This window comes from Somniosus microcephalus, chromosome 2, assembly GCF_052327205.1.
Source record: "Somniosus microcephalus isolate GS21.2 chromosome 2, FLI_Smic_1.0, whole genome shotgun sequence".
Lineage (NCBI taxonomy): Eukaryota > Metazoa > Chordata > Chondrichthyes > Squaliformes > Somniosidae > Somniosus > Somniosus microcephalus.
The window spans coordinates 156929599-156946499 of record NC_140988.1 but is presented as its reverse complement, the minus strand read 5'-3'; the positions used below and the strand labels follow the sequence as shown (position 1 = coordinate 156946499).

General features: G+C 48.6%; 1 protein-coding gene across 1 annotated transcript in view; it reads right to left on the bottom strand.

Moving 5' to 3' along the window:
* LOC147123052 (septin-11-like) overlaps window positions 1-6368 on the bottom strand; it is an 88619-nt gene extending 82251 nt beyond the window's left edge. The window contains exon 1 of the mRNA XM_085964475.1: window positions 6273-6368. Coding sequence (XP_085820601.1) covers window positions 6273-6326 — 54 coding nt within the window. The 5' untranslated portion in view covers window positions 6327-6368. The remainder of the gene's footprint in view (window positions 1-6272) is intronic.
* Between the last annotated feature and the right edge of the window lie 10533 nt (window positions 6369-16901).

Sequence of the window (16901 nt, the reverse complement as noted above, 5' to 3'; positions counted from 1 at the left end):
ACAAATTAATTATTTCAACATTATATAACAATGCAAACCATTTGGCAGCATTGATATAAAATTGGCTAATTATTCAGGTGGGCACCTCAGCAAAACCTGGTCACATAACTTTGAACACCTGATAAATTTTACTTTCTAGTCAATAGTATGTAGTGTGGTTGCATCCATTTAATCGTCCTAAATAAAGAGACATGGGAATAGGGTGGGCACACGGAATTAGGACCACTGCTTATGTGGGGGATAAACACCAACACGGACTGGTTGGGCTGAACAGCCTGGTTCCGTGTTGTAATTTCTGTCGATACCGCCTACATGCCACCTCCATAACGTTGCCCATCTCCGCACCTGCCTCACCTCATCTGCTGCTGAAACCCTCAACCATGCCTTTGTTACCTCTAGACTTGACTATTCCAACGCACTCCTGGCTGGCCTCCCACGTTCTACCCTCCATAAACTTCAGCTCATCCTAAACTTTTCTGCCCGTGTCCTATCCCACTCACCCATCACCCCTATTCTTGCTGACCAACATTGGCTCCTGGTCACCCAATGCCTCAAATTTAAAATTATCATATGTTTAAATCCCTTCATAGCCTCTACCTTCCCTATCTCTGTAACTTCCTGCAGCCCTACAACAATCCAGAACTCTTCATTCCTCCAACAGTGGCCTCTTGCACACCCTCCTCTTCCTTTGGCCTATGGTTGGCGGCTATGCCTTCATCTGCTTAGGCTACATGCTCTGAAATTCCATCCCTAAACCCCTCTGCGCCTCCAACTTCCACTCTTAAAATCCTCTTTAAAGATCACCTCTTCGCCGAAATTTTTGGTCACCCCTACTAATCTTCATTTTTTTCCTTACACTGCTGTGATGTGCCTTGGGACATTTTTCTATTTTAAAGGCACTATATAAATACAAATTGTTGTTATTTATGAGGAGGGCAATATTACTTAACGGCAGCTGTTTTCAAGAATTTCCAGGCCAGGACCCCCCAGGAGGGCCACACACCCGAACCGGGTTTTTGCCGATCCTTGAGCAGAAGGTTTGGTAGGAGCCAGGAATATTCATGGCATAGGAATTCCCTCTCTTTGGCTTTACATCTTCTGAACTTGCACTCAACCCTGGCCGCTGCAAAAATTGCCTGCCACCGGTCCTCTGGTGTTTCTACATCCTACCTAAATTTCCGTGCTCCTGGGCCTATTGTACCTGACTTCCACTGCTATCTCCAGTAGTCCAAGGATTTTTCGGCCTCTTTACTCTTTATCAGAAACTCGGTGTAAAAAAAAAGTGGAAAAGCGTTCCTTTCCCCAGCACTGACACACTTACTTATATAAGCACAAAACGTCTCCAAAATTAGTAGTATTCATTTCTTGTAGCACTACAAGAGTAGTAGGATGCCAAGTTTGATTTCCTTCAGTCCGCTGAGTACTTGATCTTACCTCCATTAAGTATGTGCTAATAGGAAGCAGAATGTCTCCCTGGAGGGGGAGGGAGGGAGGATTGGAAGGGGTATCTCTAGGGTCCCATCGTTGCATACCTCCTGGTAGACAACCAAGAGTAACATTTGCAGAAGCGAAATACTGCGGATGCTGGAAATCTAAAATTAAAACAGAAAATGCTGGAAATACTCAGCAGATCAGGCAGCATCTGGCAGTAACATGTGCAGGCTGCTCAATGAGCCCTCTTGGCTGCTGAGTGTGTGTGAGCAGGGGAAGAAACTTGAGAGGTTTAAAAACTACTTTAAAAGGACTGCATAGCAAGTAAACTACCCTTAAAATAATTAATAGTCTAAAAGTGTTGATATTTTATACAGTACTTATAGACATTGCTGCATTAGATTTAATACCTATAATTATTTTGGGAAATAGATGTATATTGGGTGATAGATTGTATACTATTTTTTAGAATTGTAGGTGGTTGTTGAAGTCTAATGAAGGTGAACATAACACTCTTTCCACTGCTTGTGATTAATTATGTGTATGTTTTCTGTAACATCCATTACTTACAATGGATGTTTTGTCATTTATTAAGTAATATAATAGAAGAGAATCAGAATCATGCACTCATCATCAAAATTATATTTTTCAAAGCAAAATACTTAAAAGCTGAAAAATTCTATCCTAACCACTGGCCAGGTCATTTCTACCAGTCATGATTTGTAATATAAGAAAACATGGAATTATAAAGATAATAACTCTGCTCCTTCAGACCTATTCCTTCCACAGAGCATATACAACCCAAGCCGTTTAATATTCCTGGACAGGTCTGTAAAATTTCCCTGTGACCTCCCAAAGGTTAGCTGAGGAAAACCCCCAGAATTGATCTAACTCTACAGCCTCAGAGTAGCTGCTTTCTTTGGGATGGTATTCTCCTGTTCTCGCAGTAGTTTTTCTCATGCTGGGGGATTTCTAAAATTGTTCTGGCATTCATGAAAATTGTTACGGCAGCTGCTACAGAGACTGTTTTTATTCCCATTATTGAAGTTAAACATACTTTCCAAGCAATTGAACTACACTCAGTTATTGCTCATTCCAGGACCTTTTGTGCTCCCCAGCCCTCTTCACTTACTGCTGCTGATGTCTATTCCATGTGGGTCGCATTCATGCCCCCAACTCTCAAAAAAGGAGCTTTCACTCAGTGGTAGCAGTAAAGAACGGCTATTAACACTGGTCCGAGCAGCAACATAACATTACAGTGTTTAACAAGCGAAAGCAAACCCGTGTTCTATGAGTAGGGTCGTCTCAAGATGTTTGGGAGGCCTCTGCAAGAGCTGCCCTGTGCCCCCTCCACCCATCAAACTGTGGTAGTCATACACTGAAGGGATGGGTTTTTATACTAGAGAGATCCTGGGCATGCATCAATCTGGAAAAATCAGACATTTATATACAACATAGTGCAGTTTGGTACACCTTGTACTGTTTATTGGCTTTTACTCACTGGGGATAATAGAACTAATAAGGCAGGAGTTCCAAATTTTATTCAGCCAAGACCCACTTGACTCATTCAATGATGCTACAGCCTCGATCCTAGTTTTAATAGTATCATTATTTACTCATTCAATGATGCTACAGCCTCGATCCTAGTTTTAATAGTATCATTAGAAACATCTCTCTCTGATACTCTCCCTCTTTAATTGTTTTTACGTTGGGTTTAGTGGCTCATGGTGCATGGGTGTTCCTGATGGCTGGCCTTCGTGAATTTGGCAAATGTACTTCGGGGCTTCTGTTGGCTGCATGAGACTTAGGTGTCAGGAGTTGGCACACTTGTACCCCACTAAATCCAATAGAAAAAAGCTTTCCTGTCTGTGTTCTCCCTCTTGCCATCATCCTGGTGCTCAAATTCTAGTTTTTGCAAATTTTAGCACATATGAGTATAACATACTATTTCGTCCCAGGCAGAGGAGAACTTTCAAACCATCCTGGTCTCTATTGCTCTCCTTTTCTCCCTCTGTCATTCTCAGCCTGGGTGCTAGTTGGGGATTCTATGATTGGTTTCTAGGAAACGGAATGAACATCAGACAGAGTTCCAGTTCCTGATCATTATTCAGCACACCCTGCTAGAAAGTATACTTGTGTGGAGGTCTGATGAAGACATGATTGAATTGGGTGTGATGACCTCAGTGATGGAATAGTCTGGCAACGCTCACTGTGTAGGATCACACAGGAAGAATACCCACTTGAGTGAGATGCTACAGAGAGCCACGTACCCATAGAACTGTACCCTATCCGAAGTCACCACATTCGGAAGGGGAGAAAAACAGTTTTAAAAAAAAGAGGGAAATTGTGACTTTATTTTCTTTTAGTGGCAGAAATAAATTTCAGGTAAATTCAATTTTTCTTTTAAGAAGTATTTCCATTCTACATTGGAGCAGTAACACGAGCTCATGAGAGATTGCAGATCATTTCTAATTATCTGGGATTTTTCTGTGGTGTGGGCGTGTGACAAATGAAACTGGTTTCGCCTGCAGGAAGCTGTATCATTTATAATGTCATCATCATCAGCTATTCTAAAGAGAAAATATTGCCTTCTGCTTGGTCTGGCCTGGATTCAAGCATACTTTCAAGAGGTGAAAGGATTATGTTTTAAGACACTGTACCAGCTAGTCCCTCCTTAACATCTGAAATGAGATCAATGTGTTGTAAAAGGGCACTGTCACCTGAATTGGATATCTTACATGCTCAGTTACAAGGACAATCCGCTTGAACGCTCACTACCGAGGAGAGCTCCCACCAGCTGTACCTATTCCAGCAAAAACTTTAACTTGTGCATTAAACATGATTGGTCATAAAATAACACTATTTGCAGGCGCCTCTTTTTATAATATGCCCTGAAAGAAAGCTCACCATGGTGACCACTTCCCCTTTATAAAAGTCAAGGGTTACAGTTAAATAACAAAGGAAAGTGCACACCAGGTCTGTGAGGATATGAAAAGAGAAAAGATAGGATACTGTTTCTGGTAGCGATCTCTTGTCAGAACCAGTTGCCCTCAGCATCTCTAGGATCGGGAGGAGAAAATGAGTTGGGGTTCTCATTCCTGATCACTGTCCAGTGATTCTGTATGAAAGTACATATGTGCGTGGACATTGAGTGGGGATAGGATTAAGTTCGGCTGTGGGGTTTCTCTACCCTGATGCAATTAAACAGTCTGATGACACTTAGGATGGGATTCTTCTCTTTGGGGCAGAGTAGCAGGGGGACGAGATTTCCTCCTGCCCCTCTGACTCCATTTGTGACCCTGACTGTTTTTCCTAGGTCAGGGCTTGTTTGGCATACAGGATGAGGCTCCTGGCAGAATTTCTGTCCCTAAGAGGGAGCCAGCCAGGGCCGGAAATGTGAATGAAGTGGTGCTGCAGCGGGACTCCTGCTGCAGTATTTGAAGAGTAAGAAACTTCGCCAAGACCGATGCCTTTAAAGGTAAGTCTGTGGATGCCGAGTTGAGGGTGAAGAAGCCTCTACGAGACGTTATCTCTCCATTTACAAATTTTGGGGCCTTACCGTCACTATCTCAGACCCACCATCACTTTTCACCGGGTGGTCCCAGGGAACAGCGATAAGACAGGTGGACAGCAATAAATTATGCTGGGAAGCTAAGCCTCACCTCCCATCAACAGTTACATGCGGCAGGCGGCCAGCAGCGGGGGCATGGGAAGATGAAATGGAGCTCAGGGTGGGGAGGTAGCCGTAGATCTGGCTACCCGATTTCACCCTGTTTTCTGTTGTTTTTATGCCCACTTTCAGGCCGGATTACAGAGGAAAATCCAGCCCTTACTGTCTAGACTAACACACAATGAATGGTCTTACTTGTGTAAGGTATTGGACGGCTGCTAGTACACATGGAACTACATTCCAGAACAATTCACTATTTTGATGATTAGAATGGATAAAACTGTAACAGGGAGAGAAGTCGAAAGTACTTCAATTTTTATTTGAAATGAAAACAGAAAATGCTGGATAAAACGCAGGTCAGGCAGCATCTGTGGAGAGAGAAACAGAGCTAATGTTTCAGGATGATGACAGTTCATCATTGGGTTCTGATGAAAGGTCATTGACCTGAAACGTTAACTCTGTTTCTCTCCACAGATGCTGCCTGACCTGTTGAGTATTTCCAGCATTTTCTGTTTTTATTTCAGATTCCCAGCAGCTTCAGTATTTTGCTTCTGTTTTAGATTTTTATTTGGCTGTTGTTATGCATATCCCACATAGATCAACAAAACAGGTTCCAATGAACTGATGTGTCCAGGCATGTATCTGAGTGATACTTAACAGCAGCATGTAATAGGTGGGTACATCTGCCTGGCCTATAATTAAAGAAATGGCGCAATGGTTTTTTCCCCACCTCACCCTGCTTGCGCAAAGGAAATGCTGAACAGCTCTTTCCAGTTATTGGTAGATCAAGTATTTTGTGCATGAGGGATTTGCATTTAAATACATTTTGGACGTGCTTTCAGGTGAAGCTGTTAGGCAATGTAGCCAGCCGTGGTTGATTTTAACTGCATTATATTTCCTGCTTGTACCTCCCTTACATGCCTGTAGGCACTTAGAGACATTTACTAATTAAGACTATGACGATCGCTACGCCAGGGTGCTTTTTCGTGTGGTAAACCAGTGAATACGTCATTCCTCCTAATGAAAATACCGAACTAAAAGACTATGGGGAAAAATTCGTGCACGGCAACAGAGTTGCCGGTGGAGTTAAGGGCCATTGAAAATGGCCACAACGCTACCGTTGAAAAATTGGCTCTGGAGTTTGGTGATGTGGAGCGCAGCACTAACTTACCGTGCAATGCCCTCCTGGTGGCGTTAATGGAGGCCTCCGACCCCAAGTTCCCATCCATAGTCAACATTGCTGCTTCTTACAACCTCTGTGAGCGAGGCTGTGTAGTTTGCAAGGCACTGTGGGCAATTAAAGGGGCTATGAATTAAAGGGGCAATGCATTCGAAACTAATAAAAATTAAAATCAAGTCAAAAATGCATTTTTCAGCCCTTACTGCCTTCCAAAAACAAACATAAATATTAAAAATAAATCCCAACTGGCAGTCTTCAGCTCTTAAAACTGAATTGTCTTCCTCACTTTAAAAAAATGCTAAAAGTGCTTCAGCACTAACACAAATGGCTCAACAAGCTAGGGAAAGGGCCACCCAGGGTCTCGCACACAGCATTCCAGCTTTCTGTGGGCGTCAACAATGCAAAAGAGGTCCTCTACTGACAGGTGCCAGGAGGCCCTCCAGAAAGAAGGATGTGGGACTACATCACCAAGGCCGTCACTTCCAGCAGTGCTGCCCCCCACCACCTGGCTCCAGTGCCCAAAGGACCTTCATGACCTCAGATTACTGGTCAAGGTTAGTGAATGCATTTCAAAAACCGTCTCCCACCAACTGCATCACTAGCCTCACACACGGGTCAATGCACGATTTCCTGCCCCCATCACTCACCTACCAATAATCTGTCTCAATCATGAGGTATATCTCTCATCCTAGCCTCACCTCACCTCCTTGGAGGAGACGGTGCAGGCCATTCTTGGCAGGGGCATAGCTGAGCCCTTGGCCAGCGGCGGAGCAGATAGGATACAAGATGCTGGTGTCCTCATACGTTATCCCCCTTCTAGCATGCACCGCTTGCTTTCCCGCCCTCCCTTCACCACAACTCCAACCCTTGTGCCTTCCTCATTTCACACATCCAAGAAATGCAGCCTGCCCAGCCAGTGGTTGGCCAAAAAGAGGGAGAGGAGAGATTTTTTTTTCATTCCTGGGATGTGGACATTGCTGGCAAGGCCAGCATTTATTGCCCATCCCTAATTGCCCTTGAGAATTGCCCGTGTTGAGTTGCCTTCTTGAACCGCTGCAGTCCATGTGGTGAAGGTACTCCCATAGTGCTATTAGGGAGGAAGTTCCAGGATGTTGACCCAGCGACAATGAAGGATCGGCGATATACTTCCAAGTCAGGATGGTGTGTAACTTGGAGGGGTATTTGCAGGTGATGGTGTTCCCATGCACCTACTGATGTGCCTCAATAATTCCGAGACTCGAAGTTAGCAGAACAAAAACAAGGCTTTTATTAACTTAGAACGTAACACGTAAGCGAGAGAGATGTCGTCCTTCTGGAGATTGAGGCCAGACTGAACTAGCTTACAAACGGGGCCAGGTATGGGCGGAGCCCTACACACAGCACATTCCAGCACATTCCAGTATGCAATACAGCACATTCCAGTACACAATACAATGAGGTCTGGGGGAAGGGAAATGACACTGAAACCGATCTCAGTCACAGGCAGTGATGAATGGAAATATTTCATCACATTCACCCCTTCTATAGATTTAGTCTGTTCAGGGGTTTGATAGTCCTCTGCGACCGGCGTGGCTGTTGCGGTGCCGCGGGTGTCGGCTGGGTGTCCCCGGTAGCCTCCTGGGTCTCTGCCGGGGGTGCCGCCAGGGTTGTTGAAGGGGTAGTTGGTGGGGGTGCCGTTGGTCGGTGTTCTTCCGGGGGTGATGAAAGAGTAGTGGGTGGGTAAGAGTTGCTGTGATCGTCGTTGCCGCTATTGCCGTGGTTGTTGTCGATGCCGGCTGGGGCGACGTCTTTTATGGACACGGTGTCCTCCCTTCTGTCGGCGTGCCGGACATATGCGTATTGGGGGTTGGCGTGGAGTAGGTGTACTGGCTCCACGAGAGGGTCCGTCTTGTGGCCCCTCACATGCCTTCGCACGAGTACCGGACCTGGGGTGGAGAGCCATGACGGCATGGATACGCCTGAGGTGGATTTCCGGGGAAAGACAAACATTCGTTCATGAGGCGTGGTATTAGTGGCCGTACACAATAGCGACCGTATCGAATGGAGCACATCCGAGAGGACTTCCTGCCAGCGGGAGATAGGGAGGCCCTTGGTCCTTAGAGCTAGAGTGACTGCTTTCCATACTGTCCCGTTCTCTCGCTCCACTTGGCCGTTACCCCGGGGGTTGTAGCTGGTGGTACGGCTCGTGGCGATCCCCCTGGGCAGCATGTACTGGCGTAGCTCTTCACTCATGAAGGACGCCCCCCTATCCGTATGGATGTAGCTCGGCATACCGAACAGGCAGAACAGGCTGTTGAGGCATTTAATGACCGTGGCGCTGGTCATGTCTGGGCAGGGGAAGGCGAATGGGAACCGGGAGTATTCGTCCACAATGTTCAGGAAGTAAACATTGCGGTCGACGGACGGGAGGGGGCCCTTGAAATCTAAGCTGAGCCGCTCAAAGGGCCGTGTAGCTTTGATTAAGTGGGCTCTATCTGGGCGGTAGAACCGAGGCTTGCACTCAGCGCAAGTGCGGCAGTTCCTGGTCAGGGACCGAACTTCCTCAATCGAGTAGGGTAAGTTACGGGACTTTATGAAGCGGAACAGCCGCGTGACCCCTGGGTGGCAGAGGTCGTTGTGGAGGGTCTGTAGCCGATCCCCGGTGGCGCTGGCACACATCCCTCGTGAGAGGGCGTCAGGGGATTCGTTAAGGGCCCCTGGCCGGTAAATGATGTCGTACTCGAAGGTGGAGAGCTCGATCCGCCACCTAAGAATCTTATCATTTTTAATCTTCCCCCTCTGTTTATTATTGAACATAAACGCTACCGACCACTGGTCGGTAAGTAGGGTGAAGCGTTTGCCGGCTAGGTAGTGGCGCCAGTGGCGCACTGCCTCCACGATGGCTTGGGCCTCCTTTTCCACGGAGGAGTGTCTGATCTCGGGCCCTTGGAGGGTCCTCGAGAAGAAAGCTACGGGCCGCCCCGCCTGGTTGAGGGTGGCCGCCAAGGCGAAGTCAGACGCATCACTTTCCACTTGAAATGGAGTGTTCTCGTCCACTGCCTGTAGCGTGGCCCGCTCAATATCCTGCTTAATGCTTTTGAAGGCGGCGTGGGCCTCAGCAGAGAGCGGGAAAGAGGATGCTTTCAAGAGGGGGCGGGCTTTGTCGGAGTAGTTGGGGACCCATTGGGAATAATAAGAAAATAACCCCAGGCACCTTTTCAGGGCTTTGGGAGTGTTGGGCAGGGGCAGCTCCCGTAGGGGGCGCAATCGGTCGGGGTCTGGTCCGATTTCCCCATTCTCCACCACGCTGCCTAGTATGCAGAGGCGCGTGGTGTTGTAAACGCACTTGTCCTCGTTGTAGGTGAGGTTGAGTTTTTGTGCGGTTTTCAGGAACCTCTCGAGGTTCGAGTCGTGATCCTGCTGGTTGTGACCGCAGATGGTGACGCTGTCGAGGTAGGGGAAGGTTGCCTGCAAGTGGTGGTCATCGACCATGCGGTCCATCTCCCTCTGGAAGACCGAGACCCCATTCGTCACCCCAAAGGGGACTCTGAGGAATTGGTAGAGGCGTCCGTTCGCCTCGAAGGCGGTGTACGGGCGGTCCTCTGGTCTGATAGGGAGCTGGTGGTACGCTGACTTGAGGTCGATGGTGGAGAACACCCGGTATTGGGCGATTTGGTTCACCATTTCTGATATGCGGGGTAGCGGGTAGGCGTCTAGTAGGGTGTACCTGTTGATCGTTTGACTATAGTCGATCACCATCCGTTTCTTCTCGCTACCCCTTACCACTACCACTTGGGCGCGCCACGGGCTGTTGCTGCGTTCAATAATGCGCTCTTTCAGGAGCCTGTCTACCTCGGTCGCGATAAACCGCCTGTCCTCCCAGCTGTACCTCCTGCTTTTGGTCGCTATTGGCCGGCAGTTAGGGGTAAGGTTCGCGAATAGCGAAGGCGGCTTTACCTTCAGGGTAGCCAGACCGCACACTGTGAGGGGCGGCTGGGACCCACCGTACTTGAGCGTGATGCTTTGGTGGTTGCACTGGAAATCCAGGCCCAAGATCACGCTCGCACATAGGTTCTTCATGATTAATACTTTAAAATTATCATATACAGTTCCGTTAACGCACAATTGTACCGTGCAGTAACCCAGAATGGTCGATGTCTGGGTTTTGTCAGCCATAGAGATGGTACCCTGAGTAGGGACCACCTTTAGGGAGAGTTGTTGTGCCAGTTCTGGGTGGATAAAGCTCTCCGTGCTTCCACTGTCAATTAAGCATTTAACCCGGCACCCGTTTACCTCGATGTCCACCATTGATCTGGATAGCGGGTGCGGCCTGGTCTGGTCCACTGTGACCGATGCCACTGTAGGGCCCTGATCGATACAAGATGGCGTCCACGCTGTCTGCTCACAAGATGGCGGACCCCATGAGGTCGGGCAAGATGGCGTCCAAGATGGCCGCTCCCACGGCGCACACGCGGCGGTGGCGGGTTTTCCGGCGGTTGGTTTTCCGGCGGGGTTCCCTCTGCACACCTTCCCGAAGTGCCCCTTCTTACCGCACTTAAAGCAGGTGGTGCCTTTCGCCGGGCACAGGTTTCTGGTGTGCTTTGGCTGCCCGCAGAAGTAGCAGTTGGGTCCCTGACGCGTCGCGGCTGTCGTAGGGCTTCTGGGGGGAGAGCGGGGCCCAGCCGGTGTCGGGCTGTCGGGCGGGGATGATGCCTTCCAAGATGGCGGCGCCCTCGGTGCACACGTGGCGGCGTGGACGGCGCGGGCTGAAGAGTAGGCGTCCGAGTTTCTCTGGGCCACATCCAGGGATCGCGCGGAGTCCGCAGCCTGTTTCAGGTCCAACCCCGTTTTTTCCAGCAGTCTTTGCCGGATGTAAGTGGAGCTGAGGCCTGTGATGAAGGCATCGCGAACAAGCTCGTCAGTGTACACTGCGGCTTTTACATCTCGGCACTTGCAGTCTTTGCCAAGCGTTTTCAGGGTGCTTAGGAACTCCTCCACTGATTCCCCAGGTTGCTGTGCGCGGGTGGCGAGCAGGTGCCTAGCATACACCTCATTCGTAGGCTGCTGGTAATGCGCCTTTAAGATGTCGCAGGCGGCCAGGTACGTCTCGGCGTCTTGGATGAGGGGGTAAACCCGGTGGCTTACCCAATTCCGCAGAATTCCGAGTCTCATCCTCGCAGCGTCCGTAGCGTCTTTGACGGCTGCGGAATTGTCCAGGAAGAATTCCATACACTCAAACCAGTGTCCGAAGCATGCTGATGCGTCCGGAGCATGTTGATCCAAATCCAAACGTTCGGGTTTCAGGAGTTGATCCATAGTGTTGAAAAATAAGTTAATAAAATTGATGTGCCTCAATAATTCCGAGACTCGAAGTTAGCAGAACAAAAACAAGGCTTTTATTAACTTAGAACGTAACACGTAAGCGAGAGAGATGTCGTCCTTCTGGAGATTGAGGCCAGACTGAACTAGCTTACAAACGGGGCCAGGTATGGGCGGAGCCCTACACACAGCACATTCCAGCACATTCCAGTATACAATACAGCACATTCCAGTACACAATACAATGAGGTCTGGGGGAAGGGGAATGACACTGAAACCGATCTCAGTCACAGGCAGTGATGAATGGAAATATTTCATCACACCTACTGCCCTCGTCCTTCTAGGTGGTAAAGGCCGCGGGTTTGCGTGCTGCTGTCAAAGAAGCCTTGACGAGTTGCTGCAGTGCATCTTGTAAATGGTAGACACTGCAATCACGGTGTGCTGGTGGTGGAGGGAGTGAATGTTTAAGGTGGTGGATGAGGTGCCAATCAAGTGAGCTGCTTTGTCCTGGATGGTGTCGAACTTCTTGAGTGTTATTGGAGCTGCACTCATCCAGGCAAATGGAGAGAATTCCATCACACTCCTGACTTGTGCCTTGTAGATGGTGGAAAGGCTTTGGGGAGTCAGGAGGTGAGACACTCACTGCAGAATATCCAGCCTCTAACGTGCTCTTGTGGCTACATTATTTATGTGGCTGGTCCAGTTAAGTTTCCTGTCAATGGTGACCTCCGGGATTTTGATGGTGGGGAATTTGGCGATGGTGATGCCATTGAATGTCAAGGGGCGGTGGTTAGACTCTCACTTGTTGGAGATAGTCATTGCCTGGCACTTGTGTGGCACAAATGTTACTTGCCACTTATCAGCACAAGCCTGAATGTCGTCCAGGTCTTGCTGCATGTGGGCATGGACTACTTCATTATCTGAGGAGTTGCGAATGGAACTGAACACTGTGCAATCATCAGTGAGCATCCCCACTTCTGACCTTATGATGGAGGGAAGGTCATTGATGAAGTAGCTGAAGGTTGGGCCTACGGCACTGCCCTGAGGAACTCCTGCAGCAATGTCCTGGGTCTGAGATGATTGACCTCCAACACTCACAACCATCTTCCTTTGTGCTAGGTATGACTCCAGCCAGTATAGAGTTTTCCCCCTGATTCCCATTGACTTCAATTTTACTAGGACTCTTTGATGCCACACTCGGTCAAATGCTGCCTTGATGTCAAGGATAGTCACTCTCACCTCACCTCTGGAATTCATCTCTTTTGTCCATGTTTGGACCAAGGCTGTAATAAGGCCTGGACCCCAGTGGTCCTGGCGGAACCCAAACTGAGCATCAGTGAGCAGGTTATTGGTGAGTAAGTGCCACTTGATACCACTAGAGTGAAGAAGAACAAGAAGAAGACTGATTGGCACTCCCAGCCATCAGCTTCTCATGGTTGACCAGCAAGACCATTTGCAGTTTTCCCCACTGAAAGTCAGCAGCCTTCCACCAGCCATGCTGCAGCCACTGGGGTAGCACTGCATGACATCAGTAGGATAGGCAAAGGCACACACAAGACAGTCACTAAGGGAATGCATAAGGATGATGAGTTGATTTCTGTTACGTCCGTGAATAATTGAGACACGGACAGCAGGAGTGAACAAAGTAAGACTTTACTGGTGGAAGTCAATAGTGAAACTAAAAACACAGGGGCTCAATAGCACCTTTTATACAGGGGTGGTCACTGCCGGTACTGCAGTCTGAGACCAGTTATTCTCTTAAAGGTACATACACAACAATTCCTCCCCTTTTAGATAAACAGTACATAACATTCATTTAACAACTAAATGATAACTAGTTACAATCACAATTACTGTTGTTAGATACATTGGTTAAGTTTAAGCAATTATAAGTTCAGTCTTTGAGGAGGCTTCCTGATTCTGTCTGGATAACGCCTCTTTGGGGTATCAGGTTCTTCTGGCAATGTTGAGTCGGGATCAATGTCGTTGTTTGGTTCATCTGCTTCCAATATTACCGGTTCTGCGGTAGCTGCAATTGGAACGTCGATTTCATTACCAGGTGTCTTCGATTGAAGAACATCATGGCTGGAGTTTGGTTGGTCACCGCATGTGTCGCATTCCGGTAGGCAAACAAGAAGTTGTCCACCTTGTGTTGTAGGGGTATATCTTCATTACACATTGCCTTGATAGCCTTCTTGAATGTTTGGACAAACCTCTCGACCAATCCATTAGTGGCTGGATGATATGGGGCAGATGTGTAATGCTTAACACCATTGTTCTTTAAGAACCTCCGGAACTCTTCAGACACAAACTGTGGTCCATTGTCAGAGCAAATCTGTTCATGGTGTGGAGATGCCGGAGTTGGACTGGGGTGGACAAATGTAAGAAGTCACACAACACCAGGTTATAGTCCAACAGCTTTATTTGAAATCACAAGCTTTCGGAGCGCTGCTCCTTCTTCAGGTGAAGTGGAGAAATGCATAAAGACACAGCTTATATAGTCAGAGAATCATGTCAGATGTTTACAGGTAACCTTTCCAACTGCCATTTATCACACCTCGGCAGAGAGATAATCACAGCAGTCAAAGGTGTGAATGGTGTCCAAACAGGTCAGTCAGGGAAGCATTACATCAAAGAACAATGAGGTGGGGTCACAAGGGGTCAAATATTGCAGATGCTGGGGTCTGTATGAAAAACAAAAAAACAGACAAAAAACATTTTTTTTGGCTGGAAATCACAGCAGGTCCGGCCGCATCTGTGTAGAGAGAACAAGCCAATGTCGACTCGAGTTTGGATGACCCTGCATCAGGTGGGGTTACATGTAGCGTGACATGAACCCAAGATCTCGGTTGAGGCCGTCCTCATGGGTGCGGAACTTGGCTATCAGTTTCTGCTCGACGATTTTGCGTTGTCGTGTGTCTCGAAGGCCACCTTGGAGAATGCTTACCCGAAGATCGGAGGCTGAATGTCCTTGACTGCTGAAGTGTTCCCCGACTGGGAGGGAACACTCCTGCCTGGTGATTGTTGCGCGGTGTCCGTTCATCCGTTGTCGCAGTGTCTGCATGGTCTCGCCGATGTACCATGCTCCGGGGCATCCTTTCCTGCAACGTATGAGGTAGACAACGTTGGCCGAGTCACATGAGTATGTACCATGTACCTGGTGGGTGGTGTCCTCACGTGTGATGATGGTATCTGTGTTGATGATCTGGCATGTCTTGCAGAGGTTGCTGTGGCAGGGTTGTGTGGTGTCGTGGTCGCTGTTCTCCTGAAAGCTGGGTAGTTTGCTGCGAACGATGGTCTGTTTGAGGTTAGGCGGCTGTTTGAAAGCGAGTAGTGGAGGCGTGGGGATGGCCTTAGCGAGGTGTTCGTCGTCATCGATGACATGTTGAAGGCTGCGAAGAACATGGCGTAGTTTCTCCGCTCCGGGGAACTACTGGACGACGAAGGGTACTCTGTTGGTTGTGTCCCGTGTTTGTCTTCTGAGGAGGTCTATGCGATTTTTCGCTGTGGCCCGTCGGAACTGTCGATCGACGAGTCGAGCGTCATATCCCGTTCTTACAAGGGCGTCTTTCAGTGTCTGTAGGTGTCCATCGCGTTCCTCCTCATCTGAGCAGATCCTGTGTATTCGCAGGGCTTGTCCATAGGGGATGGCTTCTTTAACGTGGTTAGGGTGGAAGCTGGAGAAGTGAAGCACCGTGAGGTTGTCCGTGGGCTTGCGGTAGAGTGAAGTGCTGAGGTGTCCGTCTTTGATGGAGATTCGTGTGTCCAGGAATGAGACTGATTCTGAGGAGTAGTCCATGGTGAGTTTGATGGTGGGATGGAACTTGTTGATGTTATCGTGTAGTCTTTTCAGTGATTCTTCGCCGTGGGTCCATAGGAAGAAAATGTCGTCGATGTATCTGGTGTATAGCGTTGGTTGGAGATCCTGTGCAGCGAAGAAGTCTTGCTCGAACTTGTGCATGAAGATGTTTGCGTATTGGGGTGCAAATTTGGTCCCCATGGCTGTTCTGTGTGTTTGGGTAAAGAACTGGTTGTCGAAGGTGAAGACATTGTGGTCAAGGATGAAGCGGATGAGTTGTAGGATGGCGTCTGGAGATTGGCTGTTGTTGGTGTTGAGTACTGAGGCTGTCGCAGCGATGCCGTCATCGTGGGGGATACTGGTGTAGAGTGCCGAGACGTCCATCGTGGCGAGGAGTGTTCCTGGTTCAACTGGTCCGTGGGTGCTGAGCTTCTGTAAGAAGTCTGTAGTGTCGCGACAGAAGCTGGGGGTTCCCTGTACGATGGGTTTCAGGATGCCCTCGACATATCCAGAGAGGTTCTCACACAGGGTTCCGTTGCCTGATGCGATAGGACGTCCAGGTGTGTTGGCTTTGTGTATCTTTGGGAGGCAGTAGAAGTCTCCCACGCAGGGAGTACGTGGGATGAGAGCATGTAGGATGCTTTGAAGGTCTGGATCGAAGGTTTTGATCAGTCTGTTGAGTTGGTGGGTGTGTTCTTTGGTCGGATCTGCGGCTAACTGTCTGTAGTGTTCCTGGTTGTCCAGTTGTCGGTATACTTCTTTGCAATAGTCCGTTCTGTTCTGTATGACGATGGCACCTCCTTTGTCTGCTGGTTTGATAACATCAACAAGTTCCATCCCACCATCAAACTCACCATGGACTACTCCTCAGGATCAGTCTCATTCCTGGACACACAAATCTCCATCAAAGACGGACACCTCAGCACTTCACTCTACCGCAAGCCCACGGACAACCTCACGGTGCTTCACTTCTCCAGCTTCCACCCTAACCACATTAAAGAAGCCATCCCCTATGGACAAGCCCTGCGAATACACAGGATCTGCTCAGACGAGGAGGAACGCAATGGACCTACAGACACTGAAAGACACCCTTGTAAGAACGGGATATGACGCTCGACTCGTCGATCGACAGTTCCGACGGGCCACAGCGAAAAATCGCATAGACCTCCTCAGAAGACAAACACGGGACACAACCAACAGAGTACCCTCCATCGTCCAGTACTTCCCCGGAGCGGAGAAACTACGCCATGTTCTTCGCAGCCTTCAACATGTCATCGATGACGACGAACACCTCGCTAAGGCCATCCCCACGCCTCCACTACTCGCTTTCAAACAGCCGCCTAACCTCAAACAGACCATCGTTCGCAGCAAACTACCCAGCTTTCAGGAGAACAGCGACCACGACACCACACAACCCTGCCACAGCAACCTCTGCAAGACATGCCAGATCATCAACACAGATACCATCATCACACGTGAGGACACCACCCACCAGGTACATGGTACATACTCATGTGACTCGG